General features: G+C 38.0%; 1 protein-coding gene across 1 annotated transcript in view; it reads right to left on the reverse strand.

The window, feature by feature from the left end:
* Positions 1 to 8,950, reverse strand: part of eif3ea (eukaryotic translation initiation factor 3, subunit E, a) — a 24,178-nt gene extending 15,228 nt beyond the window's left edge. The window contains exons 1-5 of the mRNA XM_025061533.1: positions 8,797 to 8,950; positions 7,471 to 7,588; positions 7,152 to 7,269; positions 5,409 to 5,451; positions 4,204 to 4,469 (exon numbers count right to left, since the gene is read on the reverse strand). Of these exons, the coding sequence (XP_024917301.1) occupies positions 4,204 to 4,469; positions 5,409 to 5,451; positions 7,152 to 7,269; positions 7,471 to 7,588; positions 8,797 to 8,886 (635 nt within the window). The 5' untranslated portion in view covers positions 8,887 to 8,950. The remainder of the gene's footprint in view (positions 1 to 4,203; positions 4,470 to 5,408; positions 5,452 to 7,151; positions 7,270 to 7,470; positions 7,589 to 8,796) is intronic.
* Positions 8,951 to 11,775: the final 2,825 nt, after the last annotated feature.

Raw genomic sequence — 11,775 nt, forward strand, 5'->3', positions numbered from 1 at the left:
AAAACAGGGAAACTTGCTGAAATATGCATCATGTAGAATTATGACACAAAACGTTTGTACCAGGTAATGAGAGATGTTTTCTATCATCTTTCATGCCATGGCTGCATTATGCAATCACTTTTTAATATAAGATGACCTTCTCGTATAAAGGGTCCAATCTAGGTTTGTTCATATCTACTTGAGCTCCATAAAATGTAATAGTAACAATGCGGTATTTGGAGATTGCAGCGAATACATTAACCTCAGGAAAATAAAGATGCTTTGTACCAAATTTAGCCAGCAGGCATTTTCCATCTGTATATCCCGAACAGTCATATGCATGCATTCCCACACTGACAAAACAGGCATGGCAAGAAGCAAATATTTGTTTTATTATTGTTAATTATATTTCTCATATGGCGAGATTTCTTCAAGGACAGACACCTTGGGGGCCAGACACTCAAAAAAATTGAAATAAAAATCAAATTTCTGTCTAAGATTACTATTTCATGTTTATTTTAGAAACCAGTAGCATGCTTGATTTAAATGGTTCGGTGGGCTGAATTAGGCCCGTGGGCTGCCAGTTGATAATCACTGATGTAAAATGGACATAATAATACTCTATAATCTCTGCAAAATAAAAGTCCATTAAAAGCTTCTTAAAAATCTATAGCCATTTATCGCCACAAATAACAACTTTTGTCTTGTTCTACTATTAACATGTTCTATTTAATTTAGGATTAGGTAGCTTAGTTGGGCTATCTAAACCACTGCACTCCTTCAGGTCGAACCCATTGACAAGGCCAATGGGACTTTCTGGTTGCGGTTATTACATGCATTCCAGAGAAAAATAAAACTTAAGAAATGCTAATTTAATTAAACACAGCTTGTTGTATACCTTATCCATGAGAATGATAATTGCAATAGTCACCTTATGTTACAAGCCTATCGTTATTGCATGGTAATTAGACGGAAACATGACCTGACACTAACAAGGCACATCTCTGTGGAGATAATCACTGTGAAAATCTTGCAGGCTACTGGTTCCGATTTCCAGAACAGAGTAAAACAAACAAAAAGGTAATGAAACACAGGTTGAAAACGCCTCTGAACCTCTGCCACGCAATCACTCTGTTCTCGGACACTGGACAACACCCTGGGGCTCATGGGAAACTCTGTGGCACAGGAGTTCATGATAACACCAAACACCAGACGCAGTGACATGAGTCAAGCAGGAAGTAGGGGTGGGTGTCTGCAGAGCGGTCAGAGAAACCTAGATGCAAACCACACACCCCCGTACACCAACGGACAGCCGCTGAAGTGGACTGTGAGAGACGACAGATGTATGAGGAGAGGAAACACTAAAAAAAGAGCAGGTTTCCGCTGGAACCCACCAAATTGGCTGAAATTATTTAGATATAAATTGTTTTGCGTCTCACCTTGGCAAAGACTAGTTACACTTTGATATTATTTCAATGAATTGCCATATCATGAGACCTTTGCAGGTAAAGGGAAAAGTCCGACAGAGACGGTGTGCTGGTCGATCCAACCAGAGCAGGAGAATTATTTAGGTCAGAGTTTCATCTGTTCAAGTGTTTTGTTTTGTTTGTTAGTTTTTTCCCTCTTGGAAGTCCCAGCCTGCTACGTATGGCCGACCTCCAAGTCATTATGGCAGCTTTACACACATGCATGCACACACACATGCATGCACACACACATGCATGCACACACACATACACAGTCTGGCTTTCACTGGTGGCCACACTAGAAAAGTCTCGATACCTGGGTTTTTCCAGTAGTTACCTTAAGTTTCCATTGGTTTGTGAAACGGGCACATTTCGCTGACTGACCAGCAACAATAAATTTACTGTGCTAGGGATCCGACTGGATACTCAATCTTTATTCTTAACATTCAATCCCTGCTTTAAGTGATGATATGAATAAGTTGCTCTTTTAGGACAAGGCCACACTGTAACCAAACCTGAGGCATGGATTTTGCAAGGCTGGCTTCCTTCGTGTAATCGACTGGGTTTCCCACGTTAAATGACTTTATGGAGCTTCACCTCTCCCATAAGGAGGGAGGGAAGAAAAAAAACGAGGGGCCTGTGAGGATGGGAGGTCCACAAAAACACCCAAAAGTGAGGAGGGGGGAGTCCAAGATCCAAGCTCCCTCCATCAAAATCAATTTCTACCTTTTCCTTCCATTTAAAAAGCCTCTTGCATTGACAGGGGTAAGCAACAAATATCAGGTTACACAGGCCAATCTGGCTGGAACATAAAATGAAGGGCCTAAATATTTAAGGAGTAAAAACAAAAAAAAATCCCTCTTTGCTGGACTTCGATCAGCATACCTCAATTAGAGCAATTTTGGTTTATTTAGACTGAGCTGCAAAGCCATAAACAACTGTTGCTGGAACACAGAGATATATCTGTTGTAAACGTTTGAAGGATTTTCTAATGCATTTCTTTTGGGGCGTAGGAAGTGGAAGTGGAAAGCCTGGCCAAATTACTTGTCATCTTGTCTCGGATGCATCTCTTCCACCTACACATAGATTAGTGAAATACCCATCAAGTGAAGTACCCAACTGCTTTGGGTTAACAGGGTTGTTTGTAGAAAAGTGGGTTCATCATTGTACAGGATGACTGCCAAGTTGTTCAGGAGAGGACACTCCAGCGTACTGAATGTGAATGAGTGGCCAGAATCGCTAACATCCAAAACACGGGGAACGAAAGTGCAGTATTGAATGCCAATTAGAATAGGCAGAAAAGATGGTCTTCAAAGATGTTTCTTACTCTAATGAACAGACAAATGTTGATCGTTTATTGCCCATTTTTTCAGGCCTGAATTTGGCACGAAGTTCTGCTTCACCACAAAGTTAAAACTTGAACCAAAAAGAAGTAAAAGCAAAAAGAACAAGTGAGTGACACTGGGAAACCACTGACTATGTGGGCCAGTTCCACTGGTCATTACAGTCCATTCAGTTGAGCTGAACTTGCTAGCATTTTTCAAGAGACAAAAATGTTTTTGTTTCTGCTAGAAATGTGGTCGTTCTGAAAATGTATCAAAAAAATTAAAAAGGGAAATGATTAGATGTCATAACTAAAAACAATAATTTCACTTATGAGGCCAGATTTTCCTTTTGGTGACTCATTAAATTGCGTTAACGTTCACTTTGGATCTAGTGCTAAAAGCAAGTGGTGAAGGCAGTGTTGTCGTCATCAAGGATAAAAAAAGTCTATATATAAATATATAAAATATACACACTCAATAATGAAAATGTTAATCAGATTACACAAATGCTTCAGTTGGTCAGCAGCTGATCACAATGTTAAGTCTATAAACAGTATTTTTTCTTCAATTTGGAAGTTTCGTTAGTTGGTCAGAAGATTTCTTGATACAGATTAGGGTTTATACAGAAGTGGGGAGAAATATATTGTTCATCAGCACCTTCTAAAAAATGTTTATTCTTAGAAAGACTACATTAAAACGACTCTTTCCAACACAGAAACTCATATTAAACATATCCATATGAAACACATGTGTTTTTGACGCACACTCAAACAGAGCAGGGTCATGTTGTTAGGATGCAGCCCATTCATGGCCTCGCACAACTTTCAGCCCATTCCTGAAGGGAGTAAAGCCACAAACTAAACTCCAGAACCCAGGCAACAATTCTTTTTGTTTATAGAGGAAATAGGGAGTGTGCATGTGCACTAACAAACTCTTGTGCCAGTGCTCTCCCTCAACTATAATTATCTTTCCTCTGCAAAACATACTTTGGCACAGAATGGTATTTTAAAATATTCATCCATGACATTATTTCATTGTTGTAATGCATACATTTTTCCACCATAACACCCAGACTATGACACCTTGCTAAGTGCGTGGCACCTTCTTCCCGATAAAAAAAAGATACCTTGCATAAATAAGTGGACCACAAGCTAAGAAGTCGTGACAGGGGACTCTTGGCCACTGCACTCGAATCAATAAGCTGTCTGCTGGAGCCCGCCCCTTGAGGAGACTACAGACAGATTATGCAGTCCGGCACAGATCACTCGGCCCAGTTAAAGATCCCACTCAAATCCTTGAGCTGCAGTCTCCACTTAACACACAGAACGTGCGGTGAATTGAATAGGCAATGACGTAAGCTTTTCACATTCAATTAGTTTTAAGTGTTCTTTCCTTTACTTTTTCATGCATTTGGCCTTTGGAGGAATTAAAACAATCTGGCAAACATAACGTAGCATTCAATTTTAATATAAGAGAGATTTTCCTGAAGACTATTTATAGACACCATGGTCAAACACCAGAGACAGTCTGATAAGGTGGTGCTCAGTAAACATCTCTTAAGAAAAAAAGAAAAAGAAAGAAACAGACAACTTACCAGAACACGAAAGAAGTAGAGGTATTCTGCTGCACCAGAGTAGTTTCCACACTCATACTGGAACTTGGCATATCTGTACAGTGTGTCCAAATACTCTTGACGAAACTTTAAGAGAAACACAAGTGCACTGACGTCATAAAAACACTCATTATAGAAGAGAAATGCATAGATTCTAATGTGCTTTAAAACCTTTAGAGCAATGCTTTTTATTGTCATAGACCAACTTCTCAAACATCTGGGCTACAAGTGAAAAAAAAATGTAGATCCGTGTAACTAAAGCACCACACTATTTTTAATTTCAGATTTATTTGCAGCAGTAACATAGTTTCCTCTCTGTGGTGGCAGGCCAGTGCTAAATGGATATAGAATAAACACCGCTATCGTATCACTGGTGTTTCGTCCTGGCAAGAGAAAAATTTAACTTTTGCAACAAAGCTGCCAAAAAAGTGGTCATATGAGCTAATTTAGCTCTAGAGATGTATATATAGGGCTATCATTTCAGGCCTACGTGTCTTCCTATATTTAACCTTCCTCTTTCTGCTGCAGTATCTGCGCATTGTGCACGCTGACGTCAGGACCTTTCCCTGAGGTTCGGTTTGACTGTCACAGCGGCAGCGGGTACTCCGTGCCGCCCAGGCCTTTCCCACAGCAGGCTGTGGGGCCCTGGGCCTGGGCAGTGTGGAGGTGCACTGAGGACAGCGTGCAGGTCAGTGGGATACCGGAGTGGGAGGGGACCGATGGAGGGGAGTGTAAGAAGCCAAACATCACGGTAAATATAGAAGCTCCGGCATTCTTGCGGCTCTATCCATGAGTCTCGAGCTACTCCGTTTATTCTTGACGATCCACCACAGAATGTAAATGTCTGCAGAATTTGTGCAAGCCATACAAACCCTGAAAATGAGTTAAGGGTTTTGGGAAGTAATTCTGCATTTTCCCTGCTCGCCCTGCCCCTCCCACATTAGCGCTAAAACAACCATGGGTTCACACACAAGCCATGGGAAATGCAGTAAAAAAGTGAGATGTCAGCGAATCAGACCAACTTACGTTATGTTTTTCAGCCAAATAATCAAAGAGCATCCGTCCATCTCTGCAAAGAAAGACAAAAGCATGACAGTTGCTGTAGTTAGAGACCATTTAACTCCAGTCTTCATTTGGCTGACATCCTCTTGTGTGTTTGGAATCTTTATCAGGTATATTTCCCCTCTTCTGTACTAAATCAAGGACTGAACACCGATGGGCTGTTTATTATATTTGGTTTGGCAAGGATGGATCAATGCTAGTTATGTTTGCACAAATTATATCTTAGCAAAGCTATTTCTAAGTCATTTCTATGATATTTTTTTCTTCATGGTCTGCCCAAAAAATATTTGCAGAAACATTACCATAAAATCTTTTACAAATTTTAAAAATATTTCTGTGTTCATACACTTTGTTGTTCATCTGTACATTAATGTACAGACTTATTTGCTGGCAAGAAACTATTAACTGCCTCATTCTACATACATGTGACGTAAATACCTATGCAATTTCCACATGGATTGAAACTCACAGAGAATGAGCAAGTTAGTTTGAAATCTAGATTAAGTCAGAAGAACATACAGGTTTAACATTTATAACATTGTAAATTGTCCTTTAAAATACAGTCAAATAAAACGGACAGTACCGCAGTATTAACTGCAATATGTAACTTCTGACATGTAGAGATAAGATGGATGCCAAGATGCAAAACAAATTCCAACTGATCGCATGCTGTTAAAGACAAACACATTAGAGAAGTAGTTTTGATATAATGTAAAGTCTTACTATTCAGATTACCTTCAAAATCCACCTAGGAAATATAACTTTAGCGGCTATAAAAGGAAATCTGTTTCTAATCCTATAAAATGCTTTATAAATGTATCTGTATTAACTTTTAATGGACTGGGAAACAGAATCAGAAGTCAACCCAATATTCACTGCTAGTATTGGGTAATCCCATTATCCAGACAGAATGTTAAAATCAAGCAAACATCTAGTATAATTTGCCCATAGTGGTGAAATAAAACTGTTGAATGTCCATTGGCCTTGAACAGAATTTTTATTGACCCCAGATGAGATCCCAATTGTTTTTACAAATCCCATGCTACAAGGAGGGGAAAAAAATAACGTAACTGGAGACAGATATGTGATTCATCATCCCCAAAGAAGATTCCTCCCTTACTCTGCAGTGACAGCGAACGAACAATAACACAGACATGTGCAAAGTCAATGTTACTATTATCGGTCTTCAGATCTCACATAAGAGTCCCTACAAATCTGTGGCTCAAATAAACATATGTCTGAAACCCAAAGAAAACATCATAATAAAGCAGTACAAAATGAAAATGGAAAATGTTTTTGATTAACTGCACACACATCGGCCAAGAAACAAAAGGAAAGGAGAAAGACCAAATATGACCTAACTATTATAATCACTGTGGACAAGGGGGCAGGAGGTCTTAATAAAGTTAACCACAACGTCTTGTATCTGTTCTAACCTTGTTGACCTTTCTCTGCATTCACAGTGAGACGGCTGAATGCCTTTTTTCTTACACTAAGACAAACAGTGGTGGTCATCTTTCAGATTTTCAGTAATCCAGGAATCACTTATTGATAGAGCCAAGCACATTTTACTTCATCATTGACATTAACTGATCATTTCGAAGGATGGAATGAAGGGAAAAAAACAGGACAACTGTTAAAAAACAAAAACACAAAATAACCAAAAGCAAGAAACCACTTCCGTTGAAAAAAAAAGTTGAGCTTTACCTGGTGGACTGCATTTGCCTTGTAGTTTCTGGGTCCTCAAACATTTTAACTATTGGTTCCGTCTCAGACTGCAGCTGTTTGAGCTGGGCCACAACCTCTGTCCTCTTCTCCCTCAGAGCTAACACGAGAAAGTGAAAGAACTTGATTAGTCACAGTAATACCATGTCTACATGGTCTCTGTAATGACCCTGCACTGAAAATTCTGTAAACATGGAGAGAGAGGTGGTACAGCACAGCTTTATGATGACTGTTGAGATGTGTTGTTGTTGCAGAAATGGTGATGAGGTGTGTGTGTGTGTGTGTACAGGCCAAGACTTACTGTGGGGTATATCCTTTTCAGGGTAAAGGCTTCTGCACACATCCATGGCAAAGTCCACCATGTTTGTGTCACTAAGAAGATCCAGTTTTCCATGAAGTAATTCCTCTTCATTGTATATCTAAAAAAAACACAAGTCATGGACAAAGCGAACAATAAATTCAAAAGGTATACAGAAATTATTTATTTTATATCCAAATTATTTCATTTTTAATTAATCTGTTATATTTATAAACAACAAAGTATTTCATTTGCCCGTTTTTAATGTTAAGAGGCATTTGCTGAAATTTTAACTATTTCTACTTCTCAACTTGTTGCAGTTGAAAGAACCTTGAGGTCAAAAGATTAAATTGACTAATACAGATGCATTTGCAATAAATGCAATAAACGTTCATTATGAGGACCCATGCGTGGTTAACAATGCAGCACCGGAAGTAAACCGGAAATGCTTTGATGTTCCATATGGCTATGAGAAAACTGAATAATATAGTACCACGTTTATAACTTTATTATTCCCTCAATTACCTGGTCAGTGTCCTGCAAATACTGTAAAGCCTGTTACATTGTGTTAATAGCTTGCTCTGGGTAAGACGGCGCTTATTAAAAACAGCGCAACGGTTGTGCCTTATAATATTAAGCAGCTATTTTCCTTTGGCTTTGTTACTCCTATTTCTATAAAACATGCGTTTCTCCTTTATTAAGATTAGTTGTATCTGGGGAGAAAGTTATTTTGTATTTCAGAACTGTACTACTCCGCTCTGCATTATACATTAATGACATTGCATTAATACAACGTAAAATCTATTGGGAAATACAACTTCGTGATGACAGTAATTGCCTATATTGTTTATGAAACAGTGCTGTCTTCCTCAACTACGATTTGCTCAGATGAAATTTGAGAATACTGCGTGTCGCTTATCGTTAGCTGTGAAACTCAATGAATGACAAAGGCTTGCGATTACTTCCGGTACTTTGCATTTCAGAGTTACATTTTCCAGTATATAAACAAATTGTACAAAAGGCTAAGTTGTAATAATGAACTGATTTCGTATTTTTTTATACTATATATGGCGATACATCCACGTAGATCGGTGAGTACATCTCCCAGGCATCGAATTTTCTGTCAGTTTTCTGATGATGGGTTTTACTTCGAAGGCAATACGTTCTATTTCCGGTTGTGTAAACGTGGTTTCTTTACACAGCCGAAGAAAATGTGACCAACTCTTTCGCGAGTGTTGTTTTATTCGATTGCTTAAACAACCCCAAATAGCTCTACCCATCACCTAAAAATACATCGTAGATGCTCGCGTGTAATTAAATTTACCATACCTCTTTAACAGATAGAAATTCCAGAAGAGGAAACACAAGATGTCGATCTAAAAAATGAGCAATTTTAGTGGTGAGGTCGTAGTCCGCCATCTTTGCGCCGAGGAAAAGGAAGCGGAAATGTGATGTAAGTGTATACAGAGGCACGGACCAATCAGCGACACTGTTAAACCATGTTAAACATTCCGGTGTTGGGACACGGTTATGTTTACAAAACTTGTATGGGCGCTACTTTCTTGGAAAAATTTAATACATTTTATTCACAAAAAATAATAAAAAAATGCTGTATTATCAGTCTATATTTTGCATAAGTAATATAAAATAAACATGCATTCCCGAAATGTGGTCAAATATATATTTATAGCTTATTTATGTCTACTTTCATTCTAATTATAAATATTTCTGAGAATAGTATTTTTTCTATTTTCTCTGTATCTAGCCTGACCCCACTCCACTATCTACATTACCTATTGCCTACATTGTGTTGTATTTGTTTGTATTGCTGCTTCTTTTTACCCAGAGGTGTCAAACAACCGGTTCATTCCAGGCTGCTTGATAAATTCTGAACTAAAAAAATGACACTGCAGCATGTCTTTCTGAATGACATAAATGTGAAATAAAATAAAATAAACATCAACAGGTCAGAGTTAGTTTAAATTCAAAAGTGTCCATAATCCCTTTATTACTAAAAAAATAAGACAACATATTGTCTGCCTTTTTTTCAACTCCATGTGAAAACTAGAATATAGGAATGGACATTGATTGTGTGTCAAGTATGTTTCTGTCTAGCTCTTATCCTGTCGATCCTATTAGACCCATTGTTGATGTTATAAACAACAATGTATTATTTTTTAATAATTAACTATGGAGTTATCTTTTTTCTTCAACTCCTCCAAGGCAAAGAGATGTTAATGTCTAAATTTGAAAAAGTATAGTTCTTCTTTCAGTGAAACGTGTCCAGTAGACATTCATGTGGATATTGTAAAAACATAATTCCTCCCCAGATACCACCAATATTTCTCATGAAAGCTCATGTGTGACTTCTTTATGGGACTGAACCCATTTTAGAGCAATGTAGTAATAATGAACCCGTGCTCACCAGCCAGCTCGATTCATATGAAAACAACCGGACCATTTCCAATCATTTAATTTTTCCACCAAGTTAGAATGTCTTCACTCTGCACACAAGGCACCCCCACTCTTTCAGCAGTCGCCTTGTAAAGATGCCCATGTGTCGACCATACCTGCGCCTGACAACAGCCAATATCAGCTACTAAATGACACATCTCTAATAGGTTTCACTGCTACCTTGTTTTCTTGACAACCACACGGCACTGTTTTGTATCCTTGTACAATTCTGCCCTTGTTAACCACTGACCTTGCTCTCTTCTCCACTTTTCCCTGCTGCCTGACAGCAGGTAGAAATGAGTCATAAACAGACACCACCACCACCAGCATGGCCAGATGCTGTTTTACTGGGTGCTTCTGACACAGTCGGCTCTGGCTCACTGGCAGCTCGCTTTAAAATAAAATAAACGATAGAAAGAGATTTAGAGAGTTATTGAGAGGGACAGAGAGAAAAAAAGAGAGTTTCACTTTTGCTCACTCAAAACCTTCTGATTCTGTTTGTGCAGCATAAAAAAGTCACCTGTGTGGCAACTATTGAATCATATAAGTTCTTAAAGATTTACAAAGAAACAGTTGAAAAATAAAAAACCTGCTGCACAGCTTCTTTTGCAAATCATGAAAAAAGGTGGTTTCACAAATGTCATCTGTTCATATTCATTTTGATTTTCAGTCAAAACCCACCACATCAGGTCCAGATGGTTCTGGTTTGTGGTTATCCCATGGTGGAACAAGTTACTAAATGCTATCAGAGCAAAGCAATTCAAAAGCTAATTTTTTCCAAAAGGGACTCCTGACTTAACACCTACAAACGCCAAATAGTGCAATTTTTTTTATCATTTTATGTGATTTTTTTTTTGTTCCCCGTGTGCTAATTCACCTAGTGGCCTGTGCACTGAAGCAGCCCAGAGCTTTGTCAGGTCTGACAAGCATTACCCAAGTATTAAAGGTGCTCTATCAAAGTTTTGCAAAAATAATAAATAAATCAACCATTCCTTTATTATTAACGACCAACCACGAGGTGTTCAGACCTATACACTACTGCTGCCTGACCTCTCATGGCTGGCGGTACTATGGCATGATGGTGGTGAACTAGAGCAGACCATAAGCATCAACAAAATGTAGTAGATGTATGGGTTGTCAAAAAAAGACTTTCACACAGGAAACCGCAGTTTGTTTCCCAGCATTGTTTTCTTTAATCCATGACCATTCCACAAACTTAACCATGTGTTTGTTGTAGCCATGACAACAAAAGCCCTCTGACCTTGAGGAAGTGCTTATTTTAACCCAAACCACAATCGTTTCCCTAAAACTAAGCAGATTGTTTTTTTGCTCAAACTGAACAAAGCCATGACCGTTCCGCATCCATAACATTTATTTTTGGTTCCATGATGATGAAGGTTAGGTACATCCAGGTCCTATCTAACAGTTACTTTTAATTAATTACAGTTAATTTTAAGATACCTGCTTCTGCAACACCTTGTGAAAAATATCTATTTTACCTCAGTTTGACAACTTAAAGCAATTATTTTGTACTATTCACTTTTATAATTTATAGTTTGACAATCACATTTTTATACAATTTTCAATGCTAAGATTCACAAACATTGGTTACAAAGACAAATGTCAAAAAGTTTGTTTCATTTTACTCCAGTTTCTTTATTATTCTTTTGCTTGAATTTAGTCGGTATGCCATTTTATGATGTCTCAATATCTCTTTTTTCTTTTTTCCCAAATAAGATTAAATATTACTTAAAAATACTAAATATTAAATACTCCACTTATTTGAATGTTTTACGGCTAGGTCTCGATTAATTTCAACCTCAGATAGGCTGAAAAAAAAACAATTCAAACACT

Source organism: Cynoglossus semilaevis, chromosome 13 (genome assembly GCF_000523025.1).
Source record: "Cynoglossus semilaevis isolate Cse_v1.0 chromosome 13, Cse_v1.0, whole genome shotgun sequence".
Lineage (NCBI taxonomy): Eukaryota > Metazoa > Chordata > Actinopteri > Pleuronectiformes > Cynoglossidae > Cynoglossus > Cynoglossus semilaevis.